General features: G+C 42.6%; 1 protein-coding gene across 2 annotated transcripts in view; it reads left to right on the top strand.

Moving 5' to 3' along the window:
• Positions 1–14397, top strand: part of FRZB (frizzled related protein) — a 53142-nt gene extending 38745 nt beyond the window's left edge. For both annotated transcript variants that reach the window (XM_029605938.1, XM_029605937.1), the window contains 3 exons: positions 1280–1484; positions 2141–2204; positions 13180–14397. In XM_029605938.1, the coding sequence (XP_029461798.1) occupies positions 1280–1484; positions 2141–2204; positions 13180–13290 (380 nt within the window). In that variant the 3' untranslated portion in view covers positions 13291–14397. The remainder of the gene's footprint in view (positions 1–1279; positions 1485–2140; positions 2205–13179) is intronic.
• Positions 14398–14634: the final 237 nt, after the last annotated feature.

The raw sequence follows: 14634 nt of genomic DNA, 5'->3' as shown, positions 1-14634 counted from the left end.
GCAGGAATCGTAACATACATCAGGTACTTAGGACCTCATTTACTAAGCATTTTCCCCAGAGACACAAAATGGGAGAAAAACCTTGATAAATCTGGGGACTGGAAAATACCTACAATACCTTAATGTAATCTGCTTTGAAGTACTGAAAAGCAGATTATAAATAAATAAATACATTTAGGATGTTACTTTCAAAAGGCTCCTAAATTTAGGCTCCTACAAAGTGGGTGGCTACATGAATGGAGCTATGGCAGGGTGACAAAGTTAGGAGCTTAGCATTGTTTTTCAGAAAACTAGGCACCTAATTTAGGACCCTAAATCCTGGCAAATGAATAACAGGCCAATATTTAGATCTTCAATTTTATTCCCCTAAATTTGTGAGTATTCAGCTGAAACTTGGGCTTCTAAGTTTGGCACCTATTTTCAGCCAAAATTAGGAGCCTAAATTTAGGAGCTCAGCTTTTCTTTGAATATCCTCTGTATTTGCAGAGGATAGTTGGATATCCTTTGAATGCAGCCTCTGTACTTGCAGTAATATTCATTTTAGGTAATTATTTGCTTCCTCAATAACAGTTTCTGAAATCATTAAAAAGAAATAGTAGACTTTTTATATCTAATATTCATATCAATCCACAAGAGAAAAAAATATATATATAGAAAGGCTTGTGGAGCTGGTCACATTGTCATGTCTGTCTGTGGCAACCAGTGGTGCCCTGAACAGTGTAAGGTTCACTGTGCAAAGACAATAGGCTTTGTTTGCAAAACCCTGTCAGGCAGACACACACAAGCATCCATATCCACACGCAGGCAGAGGCACGCAAGCAAACATTCCTGCACAGGCACACACACACACACACACACACACACACACACAGGCTGTTACTGACCAGACTAGCTGAGCAATGCCAGGCACTTTTAGTACTTTATCATACAGAATATATCGCCTGATTTCACACTGGTGAAAACTGTAAGGGAAATATTTCTACCCAACTTTTGCCCTAGAAAATAGGAGTGATTCAGGGTTGCAGAACACTGTATTAAATCCTGCATCATGAATTCAGAATACTTTCTGTGTAACCTTAGGCAGCTCTTTTCATCTTCCTGTGGCCCCAGGCTCCAATTGAAAACAAGATGTTTGTCTTAAGCTGATTTTCCCCGGTCAAGAAATTTAAAAACGCACGGGAAGGGGGAGGTCTTTTAAAAATCAGATTGATATGCCAGTTGAAGGTTGCCTGGGTGATTTCTCTTTGCTGAGTACTCTTTTGATTATTTTTCTCCCCAGTTATTCGAGCTAAAGTGAAAGAGGTAAAGAATAAATGTCATGATGTCACTGCCATAGTAGAAGTGAAGGAGATTCTAAAATCTTCCCTGGTGAACATTCCTAGGGACACAGTTTCTCTGTATACAAACTCTGGCTGTTTGTGCCCCCCTCTCAGTGCCAATGAAGAATACATCATAATGGGCTATGAAGATGAAGAACGCTCCAGGTAACTACTTTCTGTGTGAGCCTACTTTCTAATAGGTAATTCAGGTGTAATAAAAGCTGGGTTGCCACTGTACAATAAGTATTACTATTCTCAGCTGATGCACACTTAACCTTCTGTTTCTGGTTATACAGCATTGTATATTGTGTACAGTCCTGCCATGCTTTGTTGATCAGATAATACAATTTGGAGCCGGGCCGGAGGTTCAGTGGCAGTGCTGTACAACTGCCATGTGGAGGACCTGGGTTCAGATCTCAATCTGGTTTTCGTTCTACAGGTTAGCTAGGGATGGGGCTGCCCATAGAGGAGGGAGTCCCAGTCACTGTACAACAGTGACACCCGGTGGCCAGATTTAAAGCCTGTGATTGCAAAGTTAGAAAGGGTCCAGGTGCCTGGCCTCCAGCCAAGGACACTCGCTGCGAAGCCTTAGCTAGGTGAGCTGGGAAGGTGTATAAAACAGGGGGGAAATCCCCAGGTCATTGCAAATAAGTGCTCCTGGGCCCTGAATCCCAGCCCTGATTCCAACTGAGCAGTAAATGCAAAGCAGCAGGAGGAAACTGCTGCTCCCTGAAAAGAAAACAAAAACTACAATTTTGTGTTTTGCTCTAAAAGTGTATACATTTTGATAACATGACATTTCTTTTATATGGAATGTGTAGGTTACTTTTGGTGGAAGGATCCATAGCTGAAAAGTGGAAGGATCGCCTAGGCAAAAAAGTAAAGGTAAAAAGTTTCTTCACATAACCCAGTAGAAACTTGAATAACATCTGTCTGGCAAATATATCCAAAATGCTTTAAAACAGCAAGGTAAGGCATACAAGTAAAAATACAGAAAGAAACTTAAAAGATTAAACAATAGAACAGAAATAATCAAAAATCGGATGTGTTTTTCAGCAAGGCAAGCTACAGAGGAAATGCATATCCAGAAGGCAATGTAAACATCGAGGGACTGGAAGTTTAAAGTGGAGGCAAAAATTGTTGAAGCAGATGCAAACACAAAAAATATGGAACCATAGACGATACTTCAGAGAAATGAGATTGATGTATTGTAGACCCAACCTCCAAAGAGGAAGAAAGAACTACTGAAAAAATAGGAGTTAAATCAATATAGAATAAATCCAGACACTAGCACAGTATTAAGAGAGTTGGTAATAAATGAAGTTAAAAGCTACAGCTAGTTAAAAAAGTTGAGTAACAAGGAGGAATCCTCACTTTCTAATAGTAGAATGTTATGGTTTTGGATATGTGGACCCTTGGCCCAAGGTGTGAGTTGTTACCACCTGTGGGGAGGAGCCCCACAGGCTCACACCATTGGGAGGCGAGGTCAGGCACGGCAGGGAGCTCTGGGTGAGGCTGTGGAGAGGTCCCGAGGAGCCCGGAGGAATACCCCAGTAAGCAAGCTGGCTGAAGAAAATACCTGGACTGAGACTCCCCGAGGGGGAAGGCGCCAGGCAGGCCGCAGAGCGTGAGAGCGTGAGACTGGCCTGCAGGAGGAGGGGCGGAGCCTTGGAGCGAGGGAGGTGCAGCTGTAGTGACGTAGGCCAACCTGCAGAGCAGGGAAGCCAGAGTCAGGTCTCCGATGATGACGTATGTGAAACCCGAGGAGCGGGGAGCATAGACAGTCTCAGTATGATAGAGAAGCACAACCCCGAGGAGTGGGGAAGTGCTGGCAGTCTTAGTAGCACGTAAGTACGACCCCGAGGAGCGGGGAGGCACGAACAGTCGTAGTGTAGCACGAGAGCACTGCCCTGAGAAGCGGGATGGTGCTGAGAGTCTCTTGTATAGTACGAGAGTATAGCCCTGAGAAGCGGGGAAGCGCTGACAGTCCAACACTTCACGTAGGCACAACCCCGAGGAGCCAGGAAAGCACTAGAGTAAACTCCTGAGTGGTAAGGTGCTCCAGGGGGCAGCCCCGAGGAGCGGTGAGCCTTGCAGAGTAGGACTTCAGGAAGCGCAGGGCCAGCCCGAGGAGCAGGGGAGGCCAGGAGGCAAGGTTCACAAAGAGAGCACCCACTGGCCCCCGAGGAGTGGGTACCAGACAGAGACCAACGGAGTCCAATAGCGTAGCCAAAGGAACGCAGAGCAGGAGCTCGTAGAGATGTACGGAACTTGTTACTAAGAAGGCTAGCTGAGGGCGAAGATGGAGCTTAAGTACCTTGATCCGAAGACATCATCGAACAGAGATGCCCCTGAGGTTCCCGCCGAAGAGGCTTCAAAGGAGGGCCCGGTGGCACGCGCATGCGCCTAGGAAGCCCCAGAGACGACCTGGGTGGTGGCAGCATCTCAGCCGCCACGAGGAGCCATGGGGAACGTGGCGGTGGAGACTGGCCTGTGCCGCGAGCAGACCCGGGGAGGGCTGGAGAACGGTGCAGGATGTAATTAAGCATGGTCGCAGCCATCTGTGACCAACGAGCAGAGCATAGAACATTGATGTGTACAAGAAAGAAGGCAATTTTAGTGTTCAGTCCAGAAGAAAAATAAAATTGTTGTAGGAGAAGGTATAAAAAGGATAGATATGGGTCACTTTCTTAGGTGGTTGGTTAAGAAAGTCAAAGATACAAACTTGCTCCCAAAGAAGTAGATTTTAAAAGCGTTGCTTATGCAAAAACAGCCACATATGCGAGCCACATGCAAGCAATGCGATGTTGAAGAAGCCGCAAGATTTGCACATTAAGAATAAGGGAGTGGAAAAGGGGTGGGGCATGGGCATTCCTGGGTGGTGCCAAGACTAATGTAGATAAGTCTGAATATTAAAAAAGCTGACCATGGCGCACATTGGTGTATTATGCGCGTAACTTTACTGCTGGTCTTGATGAGAGGCAAATCTGGAGATCTCGAGTTTTAGGGCTTTCAACCCAGTATGAGGGTTCGGGGTCAAGTGGAGGGCTTGCAAGATGAAAAACCAGAGGGGACTTCAATATCAACTGGACAAACTGGTGGACTAGTTGGAAAAACTGGCTTTTCCATCACGAGAGCATGTTTTAGAATCCGCCTACATTTGCGCGTGAAAGCTGCTAAAGCCCTAGCGGAAATACACGTGGGACATTTACAGAAGCCACCTCTTAAGACTTTGTGCACACAAATGCACGCGAGGGGTATTTTAAATGATACGTGCGTACTTGCACACATGATATAAAATTGCAACGTATCTCTGCTCGCCTCTGCACCTAAATCCCGCTTCTACATGTAAGTCAGAGAATTTTAAAAGGGGTGCGTGTCCATGCAATTACCAGTTTCACCAGTTCGTCCACCAGTTTGCACAGCCAAGAGCTAGATTCTCCAAATCCCCCTGCTTTAATAGCCTGCACTTCCCCCAGTTACCCCAGAACCTTTAAACCTGTCAGAAATGGCTGGGGTTTTTTTTAAGTTCCACCTCCTCCATAGCAGAAGTAAACGTATGCAGCAGTGGACCTGGGCGAGTATTTATGCGCACATCTCTTGGCCCTGTCCTGGAACGCCCCACCCCTTCTTGAAAACGTTTGAGATGTGTGCGCAGCGGGAAATACACATGGCATCTGGGCAGCTTCTAAAGTTCAGTGGACACGCATGAGCCTGACTTATGCGCATATCTCCCGATTTTTGGCGTGCACCAGGATTTTAAAATTCACCTCAAAGGGAGTAAAATTCAGTCACTGACCATATTACAAAGTTAGCCAGATAAATGTATCCGGCTAACTTTTGGAGAAATATTCAATGATGCAGCTGCACTACTGAATATAGCCCACTGCCTTTATCCAGCTAACTTGAGACTGCTCCTTTGCACAACTAGAGTTAACCACACTGGCTAACTCAGAAGATTGGAGTTAGCTGGATGACATCTGAACGCCACCCTGGAAGGCCCCTACATTACCTGGCTAAATTTTAGATGGATAATGAATTAGCTATAATCTATCCAGACAAGTGGGGGAAATATTTAAAAGTCGGTATTTAACCAAATAACTGGTGAGTTATCCAGCTAAATGCTGCTTAATATTGACCTCAAAGTGATCAAAGTATAGACTAAGGCCGTGAGGTCAGATGCATTTGATGAGGGACTCAATGGCTTTCATTCCAATGGACTGAGATAGAGTTTAAAAAAAATATGTTTTAGGGGCTGGCTCCTATGCTTTTCCAAGAAAGGACAAGAAAACAAAAAATGTATTTTTCTTCTCATAGTATAGAATGAGCGCTACTCAAAGAAAGTGGAGATGCCCTTTCATGGGGTCGAAGTCTCAATGGAGTCAAATGTAACTCAAGTATCGGGAAGGGGGGGGGGGGGCAGATTGCTAGGTGTTGGCAAGAAGGAAGAGGAGCGAAGCCCAATATTGGCAAGAATAGATGGGCTCTGCTGCTTGCTCGCTGCAAAGGTCTTTTTTCAGGTCCTTCAGAATATCTTTTTGAAAGTTTGAAAACAACCACTTTAGCGGCTGAAATTCCCCTTTCATGACAATAGATATTTGGGAAAAAAGCTCTTATTTGCCAAATGGAGGTCCAAACACCAGGGGCGAATGAAGCCCTCTGTGAATAGGGTAATAACATTTTTAGTGTGTTAAATTGCTTTAAGATGCCCACCATTTGATTTATTATATAGTTAGTATCAAATCTATGGTTGGCATAGCAGTAAACATTCAATGGTGGGTAACTTATGGCCTTCAAGAAGGGTAGTCAGGTGGTTTAGGTGCTTAGGTTAGAGAACTGGAGGTTTCTGCCACAGTTTGCTGTACTTGGAGTTTCTGATCTCTGTACTTAGAGGTATCTTCGTGTACAATTCTGGTCACCACATCTCAAAAAAGATATAATTGCGATGGAGAACGTACAGAGAAGGGCAACCAAAATGATAAAGGGGATGGAACAGCTCCCCTATGAGGAAAGGCTGAAGAGATTAGGGCTGTTCAGCTTGGAGAAGAGACGGCTGAGGGGGAATATGATAGAGGTCTTTAAGATCATGACAGGTCTAGAACGGGTAGATGTGAATCGGTTATTTACTCTTTCGGATAGTAGAAAGACTAGGGGGCACTCCATGAAGTTAGCATGGGGCACATTTAAAACTAATCGGAGAAAGTTCTTTTTTACTCAACGCACAATTAAACTCTGGAATTTGTTGCCAGAGGATGTGGTTAGTGCAGTTAGTGTAGCTGTGTTTAAAAAGGGATTGGATGAGTTCTTGGAGGAGAAGTCCAGTACCTGCTATTAAGTTCACTTAGAGAATAGCCACTGCCATTAGTAATGGTAACATGGAATAGACTTAGTTTTTGGGTACTTGCCAGGTTCTTTTGGCCTGGATTGGCCACTGTTGGAAACAGGATGCTGGGCTTGATGGACCCAGTATGGCATTTTCTTATGTTCTTAATATTGCTCTTTACATAATGCATGAACTTGCCATATTTTCAGTATAGAGTCAATTGATCATAATAAATCAGTGAAACATTTATGGGTAATAAAGTGCCTACCTGCAAAGTTATGAGTGTACTGGTAAGCTTGCATAAAACAAGGAGATTTTTAAACACAAGGTACCTACATACATTGCATTTGAAAATTAGATTGTTATACATGTGGTGTGCAGTTCCCAGGGTTGTCCGTTACTTTCCTGGATCTCTTTTTCGCTCAGACATGTCTCACAGCAGCTGTTGGACATGCCGGAGTTTATCCGCTGCGGGGAAGGTTTAATGTCCTGGGCCCCTGGTTCAGTAGTGGGCAGAGCTGGTGCTAGCATTTTTGCTGCCCCGTGCAAATCATTACTGTGCTGCCCCCGCCTCATTTTTTGTTTTATTTTAAACACAGAATACCCCACCTCAGTTAAACATGCAGAACCCAGACTCACTCTCACCAAATACAGAATATAGAGGCTATAAACTATAAACAGAAACTGAACTGGAAACTGGAATAAGCCAGACTCTGTATGCAGTGCAGCAATGGAGAAACAGAAACATCATCAGTTCTCATAAATCATTCATCAAACAATAAAATCAAGGAAAATACATCAATCACTCTCATGTATATAGTTATAGTTACAGTTCTATTGCATTGCATCTACCCATTGATGTTTGTTATATGTAAGGGCTCCTCCCAAAAGTTAATTGTATTTTTCCTAGTTCACTAAGTTATCTGTTACATGTAAGGGCCCCGCCCAAAAGTTTTTGTTTATTGTGAACCGATGCGATGTGCGAACGGATATCGGTATAAAAGAAATGTTAAATAAATAAAATAAATAAAATCATTTTAGTAAAACCACTCTTGTAAAAAGAATATTTCCAATGATCTAAGGAATACAATAGCATCCAATAATTAAAAGCAGATACAAAATTAAAAAAGTTTCCCAAACAAATTTTTTCAAAGTGGCAGACACAGACAACCAATAATTACAATTAATAAGGATGGAAAATTCAATGCTCTCCATACCTGAAAACCTTTCATTTCCAGGCGTGGATTAGTGGGGCATCACAAATTTTCTTCACACACACACACACACACTCAGGCAGGTTCCCATTCACACACACACCCAGACAGGTTCCCAGTCAGGTTCCCATTTACACACACATACCCCAGAAGGTTCCTACACACAAACACACATACCCCAGTCAGTTCCCATACACATACACCCCCCCCAGTCAGGTTCCCATACACATACAAAAACACATACACACTCACACACACACAGAGTCAGGCTCTCAGTCACATATACACAACTCCCCAGTCAGGCTCCCATTCATATACTACCATCCAGTCAGGCTGGTAACATCCCATTCCCTGTACGTACCAGGATCAGTCCAGACCGCTGGGTTGTGTCTCCCTTCCAGTATTGATCTTTTTTTTTTTTTTCAATAAACTTGCTGTAGCCAGAAGTGTTAGCAAAGGCAACCAGAGCCTAAAAACTCTGGAGAGAATGTAAATAAATTTATAGAAATTTAAAGAAATTTGAAGGATCAGGACCGCAGGTTCTGTCTAACTCCTCTGCTGAGAGTCAGAGAAAATACTGAGGGATTGCAGGTGGCACACCATGTTAAGAGGGGTGCCTTTTCAGTTTTTTCTCTGACTCCATCTGCTGGAAGGGAGACACAACCCAGCGGTCTGGACTGATCCTTGGTACTACAGGAACGAAAATTAGCAGGTAAGAACCAATTTTCTTTTAACATCCCCCCCCCCCCCCCCCCACCTCCAGTCAGGCTCCTATTCACACACTCATTTACACACACTACACCCTCACACCTCAGTAAGGCTCTCATTCATTCACTCACACACATCAGGAGCCATTCTCCTGCTCCTCTTTGTGTACCAACCCCTACACTAATCAAATCACGTGAGGCTAGCACTTCCTCTATGCTGATCTTGTGCAATGGAGCAGTAAGCAAAAAAAAAAAAAAAAAAAAAGGTAGGTTAAAGGGTTTAGGGGGTGGGAAGGACAGGGGAAGAGGGAGGGAGATGGACAGGGAGAGCAGACTGGAAGGGAACTGGGAGAGCCCGTTCTCGTCGCCACATGTATTAAAGTCTACCTCCTCTTGTGCACGCCACTTGCACATACGCACGTGGATTACAAAATCTGGCATGCATATGTGCGTGGCCTGCCGATTTTATAACATGCGCGTGCTGGCGCATGCATGTTAGAAAATCGGGGGTAGATTTTAAAAGAAGCGTGCATGGCCTACATGTGTGTGCTGCCCGGCGCGCGCACATGTACGCCTGATTTTATAACATGGGCGTGCAGATGCGCACATGTTATAAAATCCAGGGTCTGCGCATGCAAGGGGCGCACAATTGTGCACCTTGCGCGTGCCGAGCCGCGCTGCCTTCCTCTATTCCCTCCCCCCTAACCTAACCTTCCCACCTCTTTCCCTAGCCCTACTCTAAATCCCCCCCGACTCTTGTCTTATCTTTTGCGCCTGCCGGCAGCCTGCCAACACACAATCCTCCGACAGAGCGGCAATGGCCGCTATGTTGGAGGACTCTGGCCCCTCCCTGCCCCGGACCGCCCCTTTTGTAAAGCCCCAGGACTTACACACGTCCCGGGGCTTTACTCGCATCGCCGGGCCTTTTTAAAATAGGCCCAGCGCGCGCAGGACTGGTTACCGTAACCTTTTTAAAATCCAGCCCTCGGTGTGTCCATGTGCGTGCGCCGGGTAGCACGAACACATGGACGCACACAAGCTTCTTTAAAAACCTACTCCTAAGTTTTTAAAATTGTAGCTCTTAAAAATGCACACACATGATCTAAATTAATCAAACCTTGGGATCCAGTGTTCAAAGACATACATGTCAATATTATCACCCTGCTATTGGGTCTGCTAATGCAAGCTCAGCAAACAGCTGAACTCATGAGTACTTTCTGTACTCTTGCCCTTCTGCTTCTCGGAGATTTTCTAGGTTTTAGAATAACAAAACATGTTGGTTTGTTTCTCATTTCCAGCCTTCACTGAAGTCGGTCGACTTCGCTCTCAGAACAGGGGATGGTAACTTTTAGCCGCGCGGGCATACATATGCTTGTGAATGCCAGCTCACACCAATGGACGCGGTCATTTTATAACATACGTGTTTACATGTGCATGCAATTTTATATGGACATGCGCAAATGCCAGCTCTACCTTGTAAGTGGGTGGGTGGGGGGGATTTTATTAGATACGCAATTACCAGTTTGCCCAGGTAAAGGAAAGGCCTTTCTAACCCCCCTAGATAATCTGCCTCCCTTTTACCCCCAACCCTTAAAACCCCGCTGACTAGCCTCATTTTTTTTTTGTTTCATTACATACACGCCATCCATAGCAGAAGTAAAGTTACATGCTAGGGGACCCCGGTGCACGCATGGGCACAGAAATACTTAGGTGCACATTTCATATTACAGACCCAGACTACTCATGTCCCACTCAAGCCCTGCCCACGCCCTGCCCTGCTCCTTTTTTGCCTTTTCTATTTGTGCACTTACTTGGGTGCTTCTTAAAATCTGCGCAGCGTGCGCTGGCCCCAGATTCTCGGATATCTCCCGGCTTTGGCATGCCTAAGGCTTTTAAAATTTACCTGTAAGACAGCTATCAGAGATGGTAATTCACAATAGCTGATGGGGAAGCCTCTGACGAATGGGAACCATGGTCGGCAGCCTTCGTTAGGTTTATGGGTTAGAACATGCAGGTGAAACAGAAATGATTTTATTGCATAATGAATGCCCTTAGATTTATAGACCTCAGCTGGATTTATTATTATTTATTTAATTTTAACATAATACAACAAGAGAATCCTTGTATAAGGAAATAGTATGGATATAAAGAAAAAATGCAGAAATATAGAAAAAAAAATATTTATAAAAGGAAATAGCTCTCATAATGGGGGATCAATAAAGGAAAAGGGAAACAAAGAAAATTGACCAAGCATTCCAATGCAATATCTATCAAATTCACACTGATCAGATGTTAATCTGGGTACAGCTACTATTGGGTTGGCCCCTATTTTGTAAAAATTCTTCAAGATGGCTAAGATCATAAAAATCATACTTAGAATTCCCTAGCTTAATTATACATTTACAAGAAAATCTCAAAGTGAAGATTGCTCTGATAGTGGCAACATTTTGCTTCTTATCCAAAAATAATTTATGTCTCTGCTGTGTAGACCTAGAAAAATCAGAAAATATGGCAATATTATGACCTAAAAAAACATTTTAATGGTCCAGTCTTTATCTGGTTCTAAGACAAAAACAGCCCCTAATAGTTATCTCTACTTGTGAGTCCTGCAAGAAGACACCAAGATCCAAACTATTCAAAGGTAGTTCAGACCCCAAAGGAGTGCTTAATGCAGATCCAGCTTTATTTATTTATTTATTTATTTATTTAAATTCTTTTAATATACCGATGCTCAAGACCAGGTCTTATCGTACCGGTTTACAATGAACTAGGGGGAAAAACCAGTTAACAATGGAAGCAAGAAATTACATTATAACAGGGAATGTGGAACTTGGTTGTTAGAGAAAAGGATAGGTTAAACAATTTCTAACTGGAGAACAAAGCAAATAAGCAGAAACGTGAGTGTTTACATGGTAAGCATTATATACAAAATTACGTGATGTGTAATATAAGGCAAGTTATATTAAAGTGCAGTTAGCCGAGAAATAGTTCCTTTTTTGAGTTGCTGAAGGAGGACGCAACCGCGGGGTATGTAACTGTGGGGGTGATCCTGCGGTTTCTTCAGGGGTATGCTTGGGCGAACAGCCAAGTTTTTAATTTTTTTCTGAAAGTGATATGGCAATGTTCCTGGCGGAGATCTGGCGGAAGAGAGTTCCAGTGATGCGGACCGGCAGTTGATAGAGCATGTTTTTCAATGGTGTTGTGGAGAATGGACTTTTTTGGGGGAACCTGGAGGGAATCTCTGTATGCAGATCTGGTGGGTCTTGCAGAGGCGTGTGGTTTGAGGGGTATGGTAAGCTGGAGCGAGGATTCCTGAAATAAGGTTTTGTGGATAATAGTAAGTGTCTTGAAGAGAATTCTGTGGCGAATGGGTAGCCAGTGGAGTATTTTTAGAATCGGGGTGATGTGGTCCATGCGGCGAGAGTTTGTGAGGATCCTGGCTGCAGCGTTTTGCAGCATTTGAAGAGGTTTGGTAGAAGAGGCCGGGAGACCTAGCAACAAAGCATTACAATAGTCAATCTTTGAGAATAGTATGGCTTGAAGGACCGAACGGTAGTCGTGGAAGTGTAGAAGAGGTCTTAACTGTTTTAGTACCTGTAGTTTATAAGGAAGGTAAAATGTCTTTACTATTGAGGGAATGCATTCTAGTGGAACATTCAAAATTTCACAATTTTTTTTTTTTAACATATCTAAAGGTACAGTCAAGGGAGAATTTGGAAAAATCAGAAAATGCTAATTTAATCTCCTAGAATAATTTTCCAACGTCTCCAACTAATCATGCATTTGAGTATTATCCTTAAAGAAGGATAAATCAGAAGAAGATAATTCTTTACATTGAGACCCAAGGTATTCCACAGCCCCTAATAGTCTCTAATTAACTTTATCATTGGCTGGGCCCATACTATGGAACACGATGCCCCCTGAACTCAGATTACAGAATAATCTCAAAACTTTTCAGAAAAATTTAAAAACATGGCTCTTTAAAAAAGCCTTCACTAAAGAGTGTGGGGGGTAGAGAGAGATTGAAAGTACAGAGTAATGCAGATGAGAATGAATTTACTCAATCCTACATTTAAGAAGTAATATCTCAAAGAGATAGTAACTCAATAATATACCTGGACTTGACCAACATTACTCAAATAATGATTTTATTTATGAAATTGTAACTGAACTTTATTGGCACCTGTTAGAATGTAAGATATCCTACATTTACTTACCTTAGTCTATGTGCCTATTTGTAAACCGTTGCGATGGTATATAACTTAGCGACGGTATAGAAAAGTTTTTAAATAAATAAATAAAAATAAAAATAACTGAGATCTCCAACTGAATTTAAAGAATAAATGAATGAAAGTATTTCCCACAATACTGTAGAGTTTACATTTGGAAATGAGAAACTTGGAATGGATTTTCCTATTAGGATCTGCGGGGTACATCAATGTGACCTAGACTGGCCACTGTCAGAGACAGGATGCTGGGCTTGATGACCCTTTGGTCTGACCCAGCATGGCACATCTTATGAACTAATACTGATGGTAGTAAGGATATGTTTTAATTTGTTCTTTGTACTGTGCCTTTGAAACCTCACTTCAATTTTGGATTCAAATTCTTTTTAGCGTTGGAATCTAAAGCTTCGCCATCCTGCAAAGGGCAAAAAAGAGAATGGACAAAGTGATCCTGCTCAAAAGCTGAGCAGAAGCAAGAACCCGAGACAAACACGCAATTAAACAGGAAAGGATGTATATAATACACGATGGACTTTATATTAAGACTTGCATTGTTGGAGCATCAAAGAAGAAATTGCACTATTGCACGATATATTCTATTGTTTACTACAAAATCGTGTTGCAGCAAAGTTTAAGCCTCCTTGCTTTTATGTTTTTATTGCTCATTTTTTTTGCACGTGATTTTAAAGATATCTGATGCTGTATTTTATTGTCAAAAAAACTGGTCTCTCGGGAATGAAACTGCAGGACTCACATGTAGGAACTGGCAGATTTATGGTTCTCGCTTGGGTTAAGGAGAACACAGACAGATGCATACAGAATAAGTTGTTTTAAGGCTCACATATAGGAATGGGGTCTGGCATGAAACAGAGAATCTAAAATCAAAATTATAGCCTGACTCCACCGAACATTTCGTTCTCCTCCACCAGCTGTGATTGGACCTATTAATTATTGGGGGGGAGGGGGGTGCAGAGAGAGGTTCTGCAGTGTAACAGAGTCTCAAAAATAAATTGACCATATGAAAACAAGTAAAACTTGACTTGAGCCTTCTGAGGAGACATTGAGGATTAGCTTAAATAGTGTAAGAAACTCCTTTAAACAGAAAGTGTGACTGATTGCAGGCATAGTTTAGAACTCCTAGCTGCTTGATGTTCCAGAGGGAGGGTTTTAGAGGTATAACTTTCTCATTAATAGAGAAATACATTCTTTTCTGATGCCAGCTGTTCAGCAATACCCTTTTCTTTAATTTGTTTCCTTTTAATAAACCACTTGTCTAAATCTTCTTTCTTTGTAAGTATATGTCCAACTTCCCTTCTGCAGCATAACCAGTGTATAAACGTGTATATTATTTCAGTGACATGTTTTATCTATCCTACAAAACCTTGTCCAACTGTGGTAACTCGCACGTAATTTACGATCTGTTTGCTTTCGGATCATGGAATGTTCTAGTTTTGCTGAGCTGTGGAATGGACGCCGTTACCAGATCTGTTCATCAGGCAAGATCTGCACTTTATCAGCTGGATTCGGCGGTGGTTTTGCTGTGTCGCCAGAGATAACAATGTTTAGTGCTCGGTAAACGATGTCTAATAAAAGAGTTATAGTTGTTGACAGGAATGTTATCCTGACTCTTGCACCAAATGCAGATTTTTTTTAGAATCTGTGATGTACTTACTGTACAGTGTGTGCCAGAAAACTTAAGACATCTCTGTTTTCCTCTTCTAATAGTTAAACTTTTTTAATGCCAGTGCCAGCCATTTGAAAACACTCAGTCTTTCCTTTCTCCAGAACACGATTAAAATGGAATTCCCAATTTCTGACCCTTGGCAAACAGATAATGAACTATTT

The sequence above is a fragment of the Rhinatrema bivittatum genome, chromosome 6 (genome assembly GCF_901001135.1).
Source record: "Rhinatrema bivittatum chromosome 6, aRhiBiv1.1, whole genome shotgun sequence".
NCBI classification, from domain to species: Eukaryota; Metazoa; Chordata; class Amphibia; order Gymnophiona; family Rhinatrematidae; genus Rhinatrema; species Rhinatrema bivittatum.
Note: the sequence above shows the minus strand (reverse complement) of the source record. Positions and strands in the feature narration are given on the sequence as shown.